This window comes from Myotis lucifugus, unplaced genomic scaffold, assembly GCF_000147115.1.
Source record: "Myotis lucifugus unplaced genomic scaffold, Myoluc2.0 scaffold_641, whole genome shotgun sequence".
Lineage (NCBI taxonomy): Eukaryota > Metazoa > Chordata > Mammalia > Chiroptera > Vespertilionidae > Myotis > Myotis lucifugus.
The window spans coordinates 228,536-247,299 of NW_005871689.1; the positions used below are offsets into that span (position 1 = coordinate 228,536).

General features: G+C 43.8%; 1 protein-coding gene across 1 annotated transcript; it reads left to right on the plus strand.

Annotated features, from left to right (window-relative positions):
* The first annotated feature begins 12,395 nt into the window (after positions 1-12,395).
* Positions 12,396-16,935, plus strand: LOC102425725 (HLA class II histocompatibility antigen, DR alpha chain-like). The gene is made up of 5 exons (XM_006105150.3): positions 12,396-12,542; positions 14,388-14,633; positions 15,073-15,354; positions 15,627-15,792; positions 16,557-16,935. Exons 1-4 carry the CDS (start codon positions 12,461-12,463, stop codon positions 15,779-15,781), a joined length of 765 nt encoding a protein of 254 aa, XP_006105212.1. The 5' UTR covers positions 12,396-12,460; the 3' UTR covers positions 15,782-15,792; positions 16,557-16,935.
* Positions 16,936-18,764: the final 1,829 nt, after the last annotated feature.

Below are 18,764 nucleotides of genomic sequence, written 5' to 3' on the forward strand. Positions count from 1 at the left end.
TGGCATCATGACATCTGGCAAGGGACTGAGGACAGAGTAAGCCACCCTTTCCTGTAGGTGGGATACACCTGAGGGCCCAGCTCTGGCTCGATCCTGTCTTAAGAAGGACGTGGTGGCTGGACCAAACTTGTCGTTTCCGTGAGCATAAGGGGCAGCTGAGTACAGAGGGTCACAGGCCTGTATTTTCCAGGGAGTCTGGTATACAGCCGGCTGTCTGTTGTTTCAATGCTGTATATCGGGAGGCCAACGAGGGCAGCCTCTGGCACCGGAAGCCCTCGGGCAGCTTGAGAAGAGGTTGCCAATGTCCTTCAGTGCAGGAGTCTCTGCGGCACTAACAGGAGCTGACTTACACCTGGAAGTCAAGTCTGCGAATGAAGAAAATGTCGTCACCAGAACCCAAATAACAGAAAAGACGCTGGATGCTGTGCCCTGTGACAGTGTCAAGTGAGTTTATTTGGAGGAGAATGTTATGCAATGTCACACCTGGGCCCTGGAAAAAAGTGATGCAGTTAAGATCTTGCTGCAAAGACCATGCACCATGGTGAAGCTGCCCAGGTGCCCACCCACCTGCAGCCCAGAGGAGGTGTGCTGTGACCCTTCTGAGGGAGTCCAACTTGCAGCTGGGAGGCTATTGAAACAGGCACTAAAAAGAACACATTAGCCAAGTTTATTACAGCAAAATGCTGCTGGTTGTTAACTGGGTGTTAACATTCAGGGCTGAATCTGAGGCCTCAATGGGGGAACTCCAGCATTAAAGCTGCAGTCATCCACTGTGAGGCACACTTTATTTTTTGCAAGTTTATGAACAAGTGAAATTGTCTATCAAAGGAGAAGCAGTGGGGATAATCATTCCTTTTATTAATTAGGTTTGATATAATAAGTTTAATCCTAGAAGGCCCTGTTTTAATTTACAGGGGACTATATTACTACTAGTGTCCCAGTGCATGGATTTGTGCACATTGAAAGGAAATCAATTAGGAGAAATATTTTAATATTGCTATTTGCCCTTTCTCAATAATAGAAGTGTCAACCAAATTCACAATGGGTAAAGACAGATTGAAACACACGCTTGTGATTGGCACTAGCAAGAGCTTTATATGTATTGCGCATGTGTGAGTCAGCTTAGCCTTTTATAGATATAGAATAAACTTACTTAATTAGACATGCTTTCTGATTTAGCTAAACTTTATCCAGCCCAGTGAAGCACCCCAACTTCTCTTTCAGGTAATTGTCAGCAACATGGCAGTAAATATCAACACGAAGCAGATTATTATTGTAGATCACGCAGGGAGAACAAAGGGGTGCTTCGATGGGTTGAAAAAAGTTTACCTAAATCAGAAAGCAGGTCTAATGAAGCAAGTTTATCCTATCCTATATAATAAAAGGCTAATATGCAAATTGGCCAAACTGTGGAACTACTGGTTGCTATGATGCATACTGATCACCAGGGGGCAGATGCTCAATGCACAAATATATATTTGTGCATAAATTTTCAATTGTATTAAATGATGGAACTTTACCAAATATATGTAATTTATTTACCTTTGATTTCCTCCTCATGTATCTTGTTTTATTATTATTATTATTATTATTATTATTATTATTATTATTATTTTTGCTTAGGTTTTTTCTCCTGAAGTGCAGGTCTTAGGCTCTGGCTAATACAAGGAAAAGAGGAAGAGGGACCTGGTACTCTAGGCACCTGCCTGCATCATAACCAGTCCCTACTGCCCCCGCCCCCCTCCAGGTCATGCCTCCTTTTTTCTCTTAAACAAAATCTTTTAGAATGGTTCATATCTCTAGACAGCTAACCTTTTCCTCTTCTTTTTTTCTCTCTCCTGTCTGTCCCTGATTATTTGGGGTCTTTTTGTGTGTGTGTATTTTTGTTTATTCATTTGTTTTGTTTTGTTTTCCTTTGAATGTTTACCTTACAAACTCCTCATGGTCAGTGGCTCCTGTCCTAGGGTGTCCCAATCACCTCAGGGTCCTGGGGTCTACATTTAGGAGAGCAATCATGACCTCAGCTTTTTATCGTTAAAAGTCATTGTTTGTGAAAATTTGATTTTACAGTGGAGACTCTTCATGTGTCAGTAGGCAGTGGCACTAAGAAAGCCCAGGCACCTGGGCCTGGTGGTCTGCAATCTCAAGCTGAGAAGCTCCTCGGCAGTCCTGGGGGCATGGATCAAAGTAGTTCTTTGTCTTCTCAGGCAGCTGCTGTAACAAAACATCATGGACTTGGGGGTGTAAATAACACATTTATTTCCCACAGTTCTGAAGGCTGGGAAGCCCAGACTGAGGTACCAGCCTGGGGGGTCTTGGTGAGAGCCCGCTGCTCACCTCCAATGACCACCTTCCGGCTGTGCCTCCCTTGGCAGAGAGAGTGAGCTCTAGTGTGGACTTCTCTTCTTATCAGGGCACTACTCCCACCCCCAGAGCCACACCTTCATGACCTCTGTCACGCTGAGTCACCCTGCTCACTGCGCAAATCACTGCACTTGTACCTGCGGGACTTTAACCCGCGGAGGTGATTGAGGCTCCTACCGGGAGAGGTGAATGCCATTACTTCCCTTTCTGGAGAGAAGGGGCCTGCACACTGCACACAGCCTCAGAGGAAGCAGGAGGAGGTTTGGGTCAGAGCAGAAGTGGGACTGCGGGGAGAGCCCAGGCCAGTCTTTATGGGGTTTCCACGGGGTGCAAGGGAGGGCAGAGGAAGCAGCTCAGAGTGGCTAGTTTGAATAATCCCAGTGGGTTGGGGCTGTGGAGGCCGTGGCTGGTTGCCTGGTACCTGGCTCTGGGTTGTCTTAGGGTGTGTGAGAGTCAGACAGAGGGTGACTGGCCTCCCTAGGTGAGCAAGTTCCGGAGTGACAAACTCATAGCTTAACACTATACTCAACAGTGAAAAGCTGAAATCTTTTTCTTTAAGATCAGAAAATAAAACGCAAGAATGTCCATTTTGACCACTTTTATTCAACATACTATTTGAAGTCCTAGCCACACTAAGCAGACAAGGAAAAAAAGTCATTCAAATTGGAAAGAAGTATAACTGCAATTATTTACAGATAACATAATACTATGTGAAAATCACCTTAAGGCCCTAACTGGTTTGGCTCAGTGGATAGAGTGTCAGCCCTCAGACTGAAGGGTCCTGAGTTTGATTCCAGTCAAGGGCATGTATCTTGGTTGCAGGCTTGATCCCCAGTAGGGGGCATACAGGAGGCCTCTGGTCAATGCTTCTCTCTCATCATTGATGTTTCTAACTCTCTATTTCTCTCCCTTGCTCTCTGTAAAAAAATAAAAATAAAAATAAATAAATAAATAATATATATTTTTAAATCATCCTAAGATTTCAGCAAAAAACTATTAGACTGATAAATTAATTTAGTGAAATAGCATGATACAAAACTAATATTCAGAAATCAGTTATATTTTATTGTACCAATAATAAACTATTAGGAAGAGAAATTGAAAAAATAATTTTACTTAAGGTCCATCAAAAAAATAAAAGACAAAGAAATAAATTTAACCAAAGAAGTATAAGACCTGTACTCAGACAACTATCCTATATAATAAAAGACTAATATGCAAATAGACCAAACGGTGGAACAACTGAACAACTGTTCGCTGTGACATGTGCTGACCACCAGGGGGCGCACACGGAACATGGCGGGCATCGGCCTCAGCAGGATGGTGGAGCAGGTGAGCGGGGGTGCCAGACCAAGGCATGGCACTGGTAGCTGTCATTGGGGCGAGCCTCTGGTGGTTACTGAAAATTCTTTGCTCCCATGTGCCACAGTCCTGCCTGGTGCTTACACCTGCTGCTGGCACCAGCCCTGCTCAAACCCGCTGCTGGCTCCTGGTGCCTGCCCAATTTCTCAGCACCATCGGCAGGTGCAAGCAGCGGCTGCCAACCCTGATCGCCCCTCAGGGCTTCTCCACCTCCCCCTGCTCCTGAGGGGTGGTTGGGGCCAGCAGCCGCCTCTCACACCCACTGCCAGTGCTGGCCCTGCTCACACCTGCTGCTGGCGCCAAACCCGTTCGCTCCACGCCATCAGTGGGTGCGAGCAGGGCCAGTGCTATCAGTGCTTGGGAGTGGTGGTGCCGGGAGTGGGGCTGCCGGCAGACAGGAACAGGTGCCGTGGTGGGAGGGGCTGGGCAAGGGCTCAGAGGATGGGCTAAGACCTGCCCCTGTGCCCACCGCAGCCTTGCAGCCCACAGTTCCTTTCAAGGTGCACGAATTCATGCACTGGGCCCCTAGTAAGATATAGAAGAGAGGGGAAAAAAAAGATACAGTGCCATCCCTAACAACACACCAATGGCATTTTTTCACAGGACTACAAATAATCCTAAAATTTATATGGAACCCCAAATAGCCAAATCAATCTTGAAGAAAAAAATAACATAGTTGGAAGTATCATGCTACCTGATATAAAACTTTACTATCAGGCAATCAAAACAGTGTGGTACTAGCATAAAAACAGACACGTAGATCAATGGAACAGAATAGAGGGTGCAGAAATAGTCCTATGCCTATATGGTTAATTAATCTATGACAGTGGAAGCAAGAATATACAATGGAATAAAGAAAGTCTATTCAATAAATGGTGTTGGAAAAAATGGATAGATACATGCAAAAAAGAAACTAAAATATGTTCTTACACCATATACAAAAGTAAACTCATAATGGGATAAAGACTTAAATTTCAGACCTGAAACCATAAAACTCCTAGAAGAAAACATAGGCAGTAAACCCTTAGCAATATTTTTTTTGGCTATGTCTCTCTAGGCAAGGGAAACAAAAGAAAAATGAGATTACATCAAACTGAAAATATTGTGCACAGCAAATGAAACCATCTTCAAAAGGAAAAGACAACCTACTGGAAAAGAAATCGCCAATGATCCATTTGATAAGGGGTCAATATTCAAAATATATAAGAAATTCATACAATTTAACACCAAAAGATAAATAATGTAATTTAAAAATTACCATAGGACCTGAACAGACATTTCTCCAAAGAGGACATACAGATGGCCAGCAGACATATGAGAAGATGCTTAATATCACTAATCATCAAGTAAATGCAAGTAAAAACCACATTGAGATATCACCTCACACCCATCAGAATGGCTGTTATTAATAAATCAACAAACAATTGTGGGTAAGGATGTGGAGTAAAGGGAACTCTTGTGCACTCTTGGTGGGATTGTAAATTGGTGCAGCCACTATGGAAAACAGTATGGAGGCTCCTCAAAAAATTAAAAATAGAACTACCATATAACCCAGCAATTTCACTTCTGGGTATTTATCCAAATAAATTCAAAACACTACTTCAAAAATATATATGCACCCCTATATTCACTGCAGCATTATATTTATAATAATATTTATAATAGCCAAGATATGGAAGCAAACTAAGTGCCCACTGATAGATGAATGGATAAAGGTGACGTGGTAGATATATACAATGGAATATTACTCAGCCATAAAAAATAAAATGTTGACATTCCTAACAACATGGATAAACCCAAAGGATATTATGCTAAGGTAAAAAATCAGAGAGAGACAAATACCATATGATTTCACTTACATGTGGAATATAAACAAAATAATGTATTGACAAAGAAAACAGAAACAAAGTCATAGATACAGAGAACAAATTGGTGGTTACCAGATGGGAGGGGGATGGGAGCTGGGTGAATATGGTGAAGGGATTAAGAAGTACAATTGGCAGTTACAAAAATACTCACAAGATGTAAAGTACAACATAGGGAATATAGTCAATAACACTGTAATAACTATGTATGGTGTCAGGTGGCTGCTAGACTATCGGGGTGATCACTTCATGAGATATATAAATGTCTAATCATTATATTGTACACCTGAAACCAATATAATACTGTATGTCAACTGTACCTGAAAAAATAAAACTAGAAATAAATATATGAAAAAGAATTCAATACTATTAACCAGAAGAGGGAAACCTAGTCCCACTTTTACTATGTGTTAGAAAAACCAGGAAAGAGATGGCTCCTGAGAACCTTTGAAATGTTTACCGATAAGCACATTTAATAAGACAACTGTCAGCCCTGCCTGAGGCTGACTTATGGTTGAAGGGGTTTTAGTGTTTGGAATGGACTCATTCTTGGACTCCACATGTTACTGCCACAGAGTTAGAGACTAGGTTTAGAATACCACTGTTTCCACTTTCAACCCTTGACCAAAGGACTAGAATTCTTTTAAATTCAGGTTTCTCAGAATAAGGAAATACAATTATTATCTAGCAAGCTAAATAGTAAGATTTAATGTGATATCTGCTATTAGCAGTATTTTTAATTGGTGAGGGAGAATGAATGCACCAAAAATAAGAATTTCAGTAAAACTAATTACAAACCCCTGGCCTATTCAAAAGCCACCCCAGAAATCCCAAATACATTGTTATTCTCTATCATCCCTCTTGGTTTTCCCGAAACATCCTATTGCCCTGACCACTCCTCATGCATTACCCTATCAGCTCTCTAGATGGTGTTCTTCCACTTGTGCTCCCGTTCTGCTATAACCATGCAACAAACCTCCCTCCTACTCCTGCGCTGGCCCCGTGCTGTGAGTCCCTGGGACAAGAGCCCCTGACCTCCGTGTCTTTGTACACATCTTCATTCAGGACATGCAGACTTACAACCTTAACTATTTAAGAACTTTTAAATCTGTTTTCCACCACTTTCCTCATCCTAAGCCAGTCAGCTAGTGGGTCTAGTGATTTATCCTTCACATTTCTTCTCATCCGCATGCTTCTTGTTTTAGCTTCTCTACTACGTGTGGTTTGTATGTTTAGCACCCAGCTCCTTGGCCCTGATTACTAAACAAATACATTAAATAAACCATCTTCAAGTTGTCAGTTTCTCACCCTCAATTATACCCACTAGTACAGAGTCAATGTAAAAGAGGGCTGTATAGACATTTTTAATAATCTTCGGAAATGAGCAGAGCTCTCGCTCAGTGGATAAACATTTCAGACATGCTGCATAGATCCAGGGAGTGCTGGCAGAGACCACTGCACTGGGATCTGGACATGGTCAGTTCTTCAGACTCCAGCCCCTACAGTCCTCCTGACTAAAGGAAAGGTCTGCCATCCAGTGTTGCTCAGTGGTTGAACATCGACCCATGAACCAGGAGATCATGGTTCGATTCTTGGTCAGGGCACATCCCCAGTTGCAGGCTTGATCCCCGGTAGGAGGGCAGGCAGGAGGCAGATGATCTATGATCCTCTCGCATTATTGATGTTTCTGTCTCTCTCCCTCTCCCTTCCTCTCTCTGAAATCAATAGAAACATACTTTTTTAAAGCCTACTACTTTCCTCTGAAAGAATGATCTTCAACACTGAGCAGTTTTATGTGGCCTCTACCCCACAGAGTAGATGTCTTTAGTAACTTGGAAGAACGTCACTGTAATGCTGAATGCTTTGATAGAAACAATGAGTTGATGCCTCAAATACCAATTCTACTCTTGGAACAAAGCACAGGTAACTTTAAAATGGTTGGAAAGAAACTCAGATTTATTCCTTAACAAAGACCTTGTGTAATGCTTACTCTAAGAAAACCAGGTTATAGCTTAAGCCTCTCTATTACCTTGGAGGAAACTGGATTAAGAAACAGCTCACAGTGCTAGCTCTATGTTCATTCTTTCACTGTAATATAATGTGATTTATACTTCTTAACATGTAATGCTTGTCTAATGTGTATCTTCTTTCCTCAGTTCACCTAAGGGGCCATTAATACAGATACGTCTGTGGACTTACATCTTTTGCAGAATTTACAAATGGGAAAAAGTTCATTATTCTCTCTCCACTGACTAAAGGGTGTTCAGAAAGTATAGGAGGGCAGGTTTGTGGTATCTTTGGATAGATCTGCTCTTTACTTTTAATTCTTCCTCTACCCCCCAACGCATGTGGGAAAGAGACTAACTTACTTGCCTGGAACTTAGTGAAATTATTTCTAGGGCACCCACGAGTTTGCTTTAGCTGCCATACAGTTGGGTGGTTGCAAACAATGAAATTTGCTCCTGATGCCCATCAGGTGACCTAGAGGCAGGGTGGCAGATCTGGAAAGGGTGGTTGTGTTGAAATGCTCTACACTCCTACAGTTTGTGGGCACAAATGATATTTTAGTGTTTCCTACACCCCAGGTTTAGGCCCCGAGGGAATCTGAAGAGCCTACAAAAGCTCACCCAAGAGGAAAACTCTGCTTTGAGCACCAGCTGGCCCGGAGCACACACACATTTTATTCCCACGGACATCGCCCGCCTTTTCTTCTCCCTCCCTCTCACTGCACCCACCCCAGCTGGAACATGTGGAAGAAGGAACACCCAACTCATTCCTGCCTCCAAAACTCTCCAGCAAGGGGGAGAAATTATTCATCTTCAATTAAACTGGGGCTTTTGTTACACAGAACTAAATAGCCTAGTTGCTGAATTAAGATATATTTGTGCAAGTGAAAGGAATTAGAGGATATTCTGTTAATTAAAATTGAGCATACTCCCCGTGGTATGCTGCAATTCCTGTGCAATGACAGGGAACTAGCTCTCCTAATGAGAATCTGGAAAGGGGCAATAGCAGACACACGAATTTCAGCTCAATCAAAAATCTCATTAAGTGCGTATCCAGCCCACCAGTTACATTTGTATGCTCCAGGTTTTCTAAAATACAACAAAACAATATCTTAAAAATAGAGTATGATCAAATAGCATTTAATTCAAAAATTGATGAGTAAATAAAAAGTATATAATTTGATTGATTGAAATAGACTTTTCCAGTTCTCCTTCTCCGAGTACCACACACTCATAGGTGTACTTATGAAACCCATCTGTATTCCACCAAAGCATTCCGACCCGGATGAGACCCGGCAGTGTAGGCCTCCTGATAGAGCGCCACAGTTAAGGGTGCGGTTTCTGGATGTGCCTTCCATGAACAGTGACTAAAGTCATTCCCTAGTCGTGGGAGAGTTGAAAGGAAGACTCCCCGGTGAGGGCAGGCGCGTTTTCAAAAGATAAAAGCAGCTTTGCAGGGCATGCCCTTTGTCCCTAGGATTCGTGCTGGCCTCTGAGTGGCATGATGACAAAGGAAGCTGAAAGTAGTTCTTAGGCTCCTTCAGCGATTTTTCAAGTTAATCTTCTCCTTCACAGTCTCGGGTTGGGAAGCTAAGCTTGTGCCTCTTGGTGCTCAGGTTGTAGTGACGGAACCTGTGATGGGCTGGTGGACAGGTTCTGTGAGATGTGATTCATAGTTTCCAAACACAAACATAAAAGTGTGTGTTTGTGTTTGTATATATAAACATGTGTAAATATATGTATATATGTATATGTATATGTACAAAAACTACCCAAGCAAAGAAGGGCAATGTTAGCCCCTGGGGCCTGTGCAGAGGGAACTCGGGCCCTCAAAGTGCTGGGTTTCAGGTGGAGGTGAAGAGAGGATGAATCAGACTCTCAAGCTGTCATTATCGCAGCTGGAGGTGAGCCCAAACACCGTGCGGCCCTTACCCATACAGGACACGCTAGGAAGGCCCATTAACCCCCCACACCAGCACATTCGTTGAAATCTGCTAGAGTCTCATTTCAGCTGACTAGCTTCTGCCTCCTGTCAGGATTGGAGGAGAGAAGATACAGAACAAGGAAAGTCCTACGTGGGGATTTGGGAAAGGAATGCCCAGATCAAACCCCGCAGCTCCTCCGGGTGCCTCGGCAGGAGAAGCAGCAAGATTCTTAGGGCTGGAGGGGAAAGGGCAGGGCAGGGAGCAAAAAGAAGGGGCTGCAGGTTCTCAGAATTCCAGCCACACAAGCATGAAGGCCCCAAACTTGACCTGGTCCCATGTGAAACTGTCATTTCTCAGGCCTAACCTGTAACCCACATCATATTTTCTCGGATTCTAGGTTTAGTGCTGTGGGGGGAGCCAGAGTGAGCTACGGTGGCTATAGTATTTGCATTTAGTCTTTTTTTAAAATTCTCATTCATCTCTATGGTCTTGCCTGTGCTATAGGAAACAGATTTAGGACACGGCATTTCTTGGGCCCTCCTTGCCCCAGGTTTCAGTGGATACGCTGCTGTGAGGTTTGAAGGTAGCAGCTGGGCTGAGGCCTTCTCATGCGTGGACACAAAGGCTTCCCAGACAGGAGTCTTGGCAAGACGCCTGGTTCCAGGAACATTCCTTCCCTTGGGGCTCTCTAGGAGCTAGATGTCCGCAGTGGCTTCCACAGGCCTCTGACCTCTGACCTCTCAGCATTTGGGGTCTGTGCTGGCTGTGCTCCTCAGAACACCTAGCAGTGTGAAGGTAAACTTCCTGAAATAGGGCAGAGCTGTAGCAAACGTCCTGTGGGAGTGTCTGTGGGGTTTCTATTTCCTGACTGAACTCTGAGTACAGGGGCTCCTCACCATCCATGCACCTCAGGAGCCTCAGAAACTTCCTCAATCACTCGGAGGCGACAGGGAACCCTGAGTGGTGTCCAGATAGAAACTTCTCCACCATCACAGAGAGAGGGAACCGAAAGTCTTTTGCAAAATCTCCCAGATTTAGTAATCTCAGGAGGAGAACCAATCAGTGCTTTAGACTGAGCAGTATCATAAGTTGCCGAGCAACACCTCGAGTTGAAGGTGCTATTCTGACTTGTAAAATGTTTTTCTGTAAGATGTCTCTAGATGACCATTTATTTATTGAGCTACGGAGAAGAATGAGGCATGAGGGCAGCAAAGGGCAGACACAGAAAAATTACAGTTGGTTTTCCCTCCAAAAGAGGAGATGGCAAAGCCTGAATCACAGGATCAGCTCTCAGCAGTCGGACACTGGGCAGCTCTCCTCGGGCCCATTCCTCCGCCTCCAGGAAGTGTAGTCCTTAACAGTTGCAGGACAGAGCTGTGCTGTGGTCTCCCCAAGTGACCTAGAAGTCAGTGTCAGAGAACATCAAAGTTCTTGGATGTGATCAGACCATCCGTGTGTATGGAGTGGTTGCCCCCATGACTTGTGAGGCAGCTGCAGGGCAGGGTAAGGCCTCAGCAGAAGTGGACAGTCCAACCTGAGCACATGTATCATAACTGATATTAAACAGTGAGCTCACCATCTGACGGGCTGCCTCATCTACAGGTCTCTCTTCACTGAAGGCCTCTGGGTTCCAGCCCTTTCTACATGTAGTTTCATTTTCTTTAGTATTGTACTATGTTTTTAAAAACATGAAGGTCAGTGTGTCTTGACTTTCAGTATTCTCAATCGTAAACATCAAATTGAGTCTTTGGATCAGAACTTCATAACCTTATGACATGAGGAAGTAATGGCAAAGCCCTCCTGCAGCTCTTCCCCATCACTCCCAGTAACGTTAGCTCTGCCCAATCTGCTTCAGCCTACTCCCCGGCCCAAGTCCTCAAGAGAGGGGTGTCCCCCACAGTCTACTCCATCTCTGGTCATCGGTAAGATGGTAGGCATTGGTAAAACATAGCCCCTTAATAGTTCACTGTTTTCAGCAACCATTATCCATTTCCACTCCCCCCCCCCTCCATTTTGGGGAGTGTTGAAACTCAGTTTCTTTTTCAGAGTTCCCTAAGGATAGTACAGTGCCAGGGATCCTAACTCTTAAAGAGCTGGCCATCTTGGAGTCTAGGACACTGAAGGAGAAGCCTGAAGCAATAAGAAGCTCCTTTAGCCCTAGCCAGTGTGGCTCAGTGGATAGAGTGTTGACCTGAAAACCAAAGGACCCCGGGTTCGATTCTGGTCAAGGGCACGACACCTACCTTGGTTACAGGCTCCTCCCTGGACCAGGCCCTGGTCGGGGCTTGTGCAGGAGACAACCACTCAATGTGTTTCTCTTGCATAGATGTTTCCCTCTGTCTTTCCCTCTCTTTTCCACTCTCCCTAAAAATCAATGGAAAAATATCCTCCAGTAAGGAATAACAACAACAACAACAAAAGAAGAAGCAGCTCCTTAAGTGAAGCTGTCCTCCACAAGATTTGGGGATTCTCCATAGCCTTATAATTTACCTTCTTTTTAGATGATTTGTGGTATCTTAAAAGCTCCCTAGCTGTCACAGCACAGATGCGTGATCTGCCACTAACTCTCACTTTAGGTTTTTTATTGATTATATTCTCACTATGTGCTTCAGGTATATCCCTTTCTAGAACTTGGATTGGGATGGAAAAGTGTGAGTGATTGCCTAACGTTCTCAAAAACTTATTTTTTGTTGTTTTCTGTTCATTTGTTTAAGAACTTTAACTTTTAATCTATCTCCTTTCCCAGACCCTTTACAAAAGTCCTTTCCTTAGCAACAGATGTGTCATCTTAAAACACTGTGCTGATTGGCTGCAGCTCAACTGATTTGAATTTTAATCAATCCGACACTATTTGACACTACATTCCCCTGTTTTATTCCTATCTATTCAGCTCCACTCTTGAGCTCTGCTGACCCCCATCAAAGCACCCAAGAAGAAAATGGCCATAATTAGAGGCCCAGTGTTGGGATTTTTCATCACAGTGGTCCTGGTGTGCCTTCAGGAGTCATGGGCCATCAAAGGTAAGTGCTGAGAGAATCATAACTGGGGAGAACAAGCTCCGAGAGCATTGTGAATTGTGGGAAAGACGCTATTTGAAGTGAAAGAGACATTTTATAGGTCTTCTGTGGGTCTAAATCTGAAAGTGTAATGAGTTGAAGCTGGAGGAGTTCTCTTCTCACCACAATTTGAAGCCAGTCAAATTTAGCTTAGCCGAGCAAACCTGAGCTGTAAATTTCTTTGAGGTAAGGCAAACTCGAGGAAGAAATCTTGTCTGGAAGGCACTAGCAAGCTGCCTCTCGAGGCTTTAATTTCTCTTTGTAGATAATTAGTAAAATTGAAAACCTCACACAATATTGTGAGGATTAAATGAGAAAATGTGAGAGGTTCTTAGCTGGACACCTGGTAGTTGTTTTTTGGCATGTGGATCCTGTCAGGATATTTTGAGCAATGACATTTTGGGGAAGATCACTAGAAAGGAAAGTCACCGAAAAGTAACAGTCTTCCCAAGGGAAGGGGAGGACAGGTGTGCCGATGTGAGCTGCATTTAATTTACTGCCCCCGGGACAGTGACAGGCCCTCCTTACTGGATCTTACAATGATCTTTGATCACTGCTACTTAGTGGCTTTCCCAAGAGAGTAGAAAAATGAGTAAAGAAGTGAAGAGCCGATGTTCTCTGCCATCTCCTGAGCGGACATTGTGCTGTAGTGAAGGTGTATTGAGAAGAAATACCTTTCACTCAGGCGACCACTGCAGAGGGTGGCAGGCACTGTTATAAAGAAATAGCCCAGCTCCAATATCCATGATGGCAACTGTAGGTTTCTATTGCCCAGAAAGAGCCATACATGGGGATACATATCTGGAAAGAGAGAGGCTCTTCCCTTGGGTTGGGAAGAGGCAACTAGAATGTGTGTGTGTGCGTGTGTGTGTGTGTGTGTGTGTGTGTGTACACGTGAATTCATAGCTGCAAATGCTAAACAAATCCCTGGCTTTACCTATACACAGTCAGACTTTAAAATCCCCCTCTCCTCTACACACAACCTGGAGGCTGCATACTCTCCAATTTTAACTTTCTTACTTCAAATTGATTATGCCCTTGGTATAAATTAGGCTCAATATCAACTATATAGAATAGACCACATAATGACAGTCTCAATATAAGGATCTTTGAGACATAAGGGTTCATTGCCAAATAGAGTTCTTCCCTCAGAGTACCCATGGTGTGGGTGCAGATCCAGGAAAGTGGGTGCTCTAAAAGGTCTCAATCTTAATTTCCCAGGTACCTCAGGCCCCAGTGTTATTTTCCATGGGTGTAGTCCCTAATTACAAACCAGTTTCTGACCCTAAAGTTCTTGTTATAGGACTGATGATGTACTAAGAAATTACTTAACTTGTCTGATTTAAATTAAAAACAAACCCATAGAAGAAGCAAAACCATAAAAGAAAATAATTTTAAAATTACACGTAAGGAGGTGAAATAATCTGCTCATGATCACTAGGTAAATAAGTAGCTGAATAAGAATTCAAAATTTAATTTGATTTCAGAGTTCAGAACCCAACCTTTTAGGAGCTGCTGCTGGATTTCTACAGTGTTGGGGGGATCATTCCTCAGCTAGTGACCTGGAGGCAAGCCACAGCTTCACAAGACTCAGGCTTTTCAATCCATTTCCTTCCATCCACCCTCTCTTCTCCCTCCAATCTCTGTTCAACACAGAAATGCTTCACCCAGGCCTCATCTTCCCATTCATCCCTGCTCTCCATCACTTCTTCCCTCCTCTTGGCCTACCCCTTTCACCCCCTCTGTCCACATGTGTGTCTCATCTCTCTCGGCTTGTTCCAACCCTAACTCCCTTTTCCGCCTTTTCAGAGGATCATGTGATCATCCAGGCCGAGTTCTACATGAAACCTGATGAGTCAGGCGAGTTTATGTTTGACTTTGACGGTGATGAGATTTTCCACGTGGATATGCAAAAGAAGGAGACGGTGTGGCGGCTTAAAGAATTTGGTCAATTTGCCAGCTTTGAGGCTCAGGGTGCATTGGCCAATATCGCTGTGGACAAAGCCAACCTGGAAACTATGATAAAGCGCTCCAATAACACCCCGAACTCCAACGGTACCTCTCCCTGCTGCACTCCTAGATGTGGGAATCATAGCTTTTAAATAGATGCTTCAGCTCTTTTTGTTGTATTATTGTGAATGACTTTCCCTTCTGGGGGCCTCACCTTGCCACATCAAGCCCTAAATTCTCATGCTACAGGCCCAACTACTTCATGGGGCTTTCCATTTCCTGGTCATTTCCTCACATCTTGTCTGCCATCCACTGTCATTCAAAAAGTTATTGCCCTGCATTTATGCTTGGGAAGCCAGGAATGAAGTCCTTGGCTACCTTCTACCTCAATAGTGGTTACAGTTTATGGGTGAACGTGTCAGAGATGGGTATCTGAGTCCGTGGCAAAGATTCTCAGGGCACAATAACTTCTTTTCAGTTTTAGAGAGAGAGGGAGGGGCCCAGCCTAAGCAAGGAAGGCTAACTTCTGTCACGTGTCCCCCAGTACCTCCAGAGTTGACTGTGTTCCCGAACAACCCTGTGGAACTGGGAGAGCCCAACATCCTCATCTGTTTCATTGACAAGTTCTCCCCACCTGTGGTCAACGTCACGTGGTTTCGAAATGGGAAACCTGTCACAACCGGGGTGTCAGAGACAGTCTTCCTGCCCAGGCAGGACCACCTTTTCCGCAAGTTCTACTATCTCCCCTTCCTGCCCTCAAATGAGGACTTCTATGACTGCCAGGTGGAGCACTGGGGTTTGGACGAGCCTCTTATCAAGCACTGGGGTAAGGACCATCCTTCAACCTCCTTTATTGTTTGTGTTTCCTTCTGTGATGCATGTGTCTGCTCCTTTGGGACTCAGAGTCACCGAACTATTTCATAACAACTGTTGTAATTCCTGGTCTTGTCTTCTCCCATTATCCAGCGTTTCTCGATTTCTAACTTGTAATTCCCTTACTGCATCATTGTGTCTTCCTCTTCTTTAGTTGATTAATGACCATTGTTTTGACTTAGGACCACATTCATTACCTCTGTACTTTGTTTTCTATTTCCCCAGAGTTTGAAGCACCAACCCCGCTCCCAGAGACAACAGAGAACGTGGTGTGTGGCCTGGGCCTGGTTGTGGGTCTGGTGGGCATCATTGTTGGGACCGTCCTCATCATCAAGGGCATGCGCAAGGGCCACGCTGCTGAACGCCGAGGGCCGCTGTGAGGCACTTGCAGGTGGGTTTGGTGTGTTCAAAGGAAGACATGTGTGGGGTCATCAAGGGATGGAAACAGAGTGGGGAAAAGGACATGTGATGCCTAAGGGAAAGGTTGGGAAAAGTCATAGCTCTTGACTTACCTTGGCTAGGACAGAATCATTGTCTGATATCCCAAAGCTTCAAGGTTGGCCATTTGGATATTTATAACATCATTTGCAGGCCATACAAAATTATCAACTGAAAAATTAGCCTGCTAGCCTGCTGTATTTGGTCAAACATTTAATTAACTCACCCCTAATGCCTTGGCAGGGCCAGGCCAAATGATTTTGTGGACCTTATATAGCTCACAAACCGGATCGTCCCTACCCCTGACATAAACATTCAGTCTTGGGAATTATCTCCAGACCTAAGACTACTGTTTACCATTAGAATACGAGGTCCAGTGGTTTAGGAAAGTTAGCTTCAAGATTTGGGCACTTCCTGGCTTACATTTTCTGAGGCGGGCCATCAGATAAAAAGTATTTCCACAGCTTGGCTCTTTGGGGGTCAGTGTGGATTTATTGTTTTTGCCCCTCCAATCTGAAAAGTGGTGTCAGGGTTCTAAGAGAAGGTAAAGCATAGTTTGCTCATCTATGCAGTTCATGTTGGAGAAGTTGTATTTACTAGAGGTCAGATGAATATTAAGAGACTTTTCATAGTCAAAGGATTAAGGGAGAAGGGGAAGGAATCTGCAGGTAAGTGCTCAAATATTCATCTTTAAAAACTATGTGTGTCCTCTTACAGGTAATGGAGTTTCTTAGGGAGAAGATCAATGAAGAGATTTCTGCTTTATATCTGTACAAACCTGGCACTTCTCCAGGTGTTCACCTCAGTGAGGACAACCATTCTTCAGCACTTTCCAACCCCTAAGTCAGTCTAAGAGTAGCGATGCCACCTTGATCTCTCCATATTCCAGGATCTAGTTCGGCTGCCCTGTCCATTGCCCCTTTGTATATCTGTTTTCCTCCATTTCCCATTATCTTCTTTACTATCAGCATGCAATGCCCCTGCAATAGGCCCCATAAGATCTTTTCTTTGCTATGAAAACAGCTGTATATTTCTTGTTGGGATTTCAAACTGTGATTGTGGTTTTTCTAAGTACAATAAACTATTCCAGGCGGAGTTTTTGGTGTCTGAGCCAGTTCTACACAGGGGCTGGGAAATGTGTGACCCCTTCATCCTCTGTAATTGATACCCAGGTTCATTAGGATGTGGTCTCAGTCAGAGGTCTGTAAGCAATCCAGTTTCTGTGGTCCAGTCCTCATCTGGAAAACTCTAGAGGAAGGTTTGCTGGGAGATATCTAATGAGCAACCAGTTCAGAATTTGGTTTTGGTTCTTAAGCCTCCAAGGCAATGAAACATCTGGATCTTCAGTAGAATGGGTCTCAACACCTAGGGCTTGGCCTCTGATAATAGAGGTGAGAAAGTGTGAGGAGAAGAAGTGGTGCAGGGAGAGATAATCCTCTCACTTAGCAATACATATTTCAGGTTTCTCCATGTTTTTTCATAGCTTAAAACTCATTTCTTTTTGTCACTGCATAATACTTAATTGTGTGAATGTACCACAGCTTATTTATCCATTCATCTATTGAATGACATTTTTGTTACTTCAAGACTTGGTAATTGTAAATGAGGCTGCTGTAAGCATTTATGTGCCGGGTTTTGTGTCGACAAAGTTTTCAACTCATTTGAGTGAATCCTTGAGACTGTGGTGGCTGGATCAATGGTAAGGGTCTGCACATCTTTGTAAGAAACCACCGGTGTCTTGCAAAGTGACTGTACCACTTTGTATTCCCACCACAAATGAATGAGTCCCTTGCTAATATTTTGAGTGTTCTGAATTTGAGCTAGAAAGCTAATTTTAAAAAAAACTTTTTATTTGAACTAATTATAGATTCATAAGAAGTTGAAAAGATACGACAGAGAGATGCTGTGTACCCTTTCCTTATTTCCCCAAATGGTATATTTTAAGAAACTATAGTACAGTATCAAAACCAGAAAACTGATATTGTACATGGTGTGCATGCAGTTCTATTGCTATGTTTTACCACATTTTAGATTTGTGTAACCACCACCACAATCAAGCACAAAACCGTTCCATTACCACAGAGATCTCCCCCATGCTCCCCTTCAGAGTTCCAACCACTTCCCTCCAGACACCATCCCCTAGCATCTGACTTCCGTTGATCCGGTCTCCATCTCTACAATGTTGTGAGTTTGAGAACAGCAGGTAACTGGAGTCAGACAGAATGTGACTTTCTGAGTCTGGCTTATCTCACTTTGCATAACGCCCTCCAGAGCGATCCCGGTTGTTGGGCGTATCCACAGTTGGTTCCTTTTACTGCTGAGTAGTGTCCCACAGTGTGGCTGCTCCACAGCTTGTCTGTCCACCTACTGAAGGGCACCGCTGCTGTTTCTCCTCTGGGGCTGTTATAAATAAAGCTTCTGTGACCATTTGTGTAACGTTACTGTGTGAACGTGAGTTTCCATGTCTCTGGCATTAATGTACTAAAATGTGACGACTGGGTCGTGTGGGAGGTGTATGTTTCATTTTTGAAGAAACTGCCAAACTCTTTCCCAGAGAAGTTGCACGGCTCTACGTTCCCACCCTCGGTGCATGAAGATTCAGTTTCTCACCAGCATTGTGCATTGTCAGCACTTTATGTTTTGGCTGTTTTCACAGTGGTGCATTATCATGTTCTCCTTCTGCATTTCTCTCATGGCTGCTGCTGTTCACATCATTTGTGTGTGCTCACCTGCCATCTGGGTGTCCTCTGCTGGGATGTCTCTTCCTGTCTTCTGCCCATTTGACATTGGGTGTTTTTAGTGAGCATTTAGGAGAGGCCTTTATGTATTCTACATGCATGCCTTTGTAATATTTGGGGAGTGCAAATATTTTTCTCTGCCTATAGGTTATCTTTTCACTCCTCTTAACAGAACTTTTGCAGAACA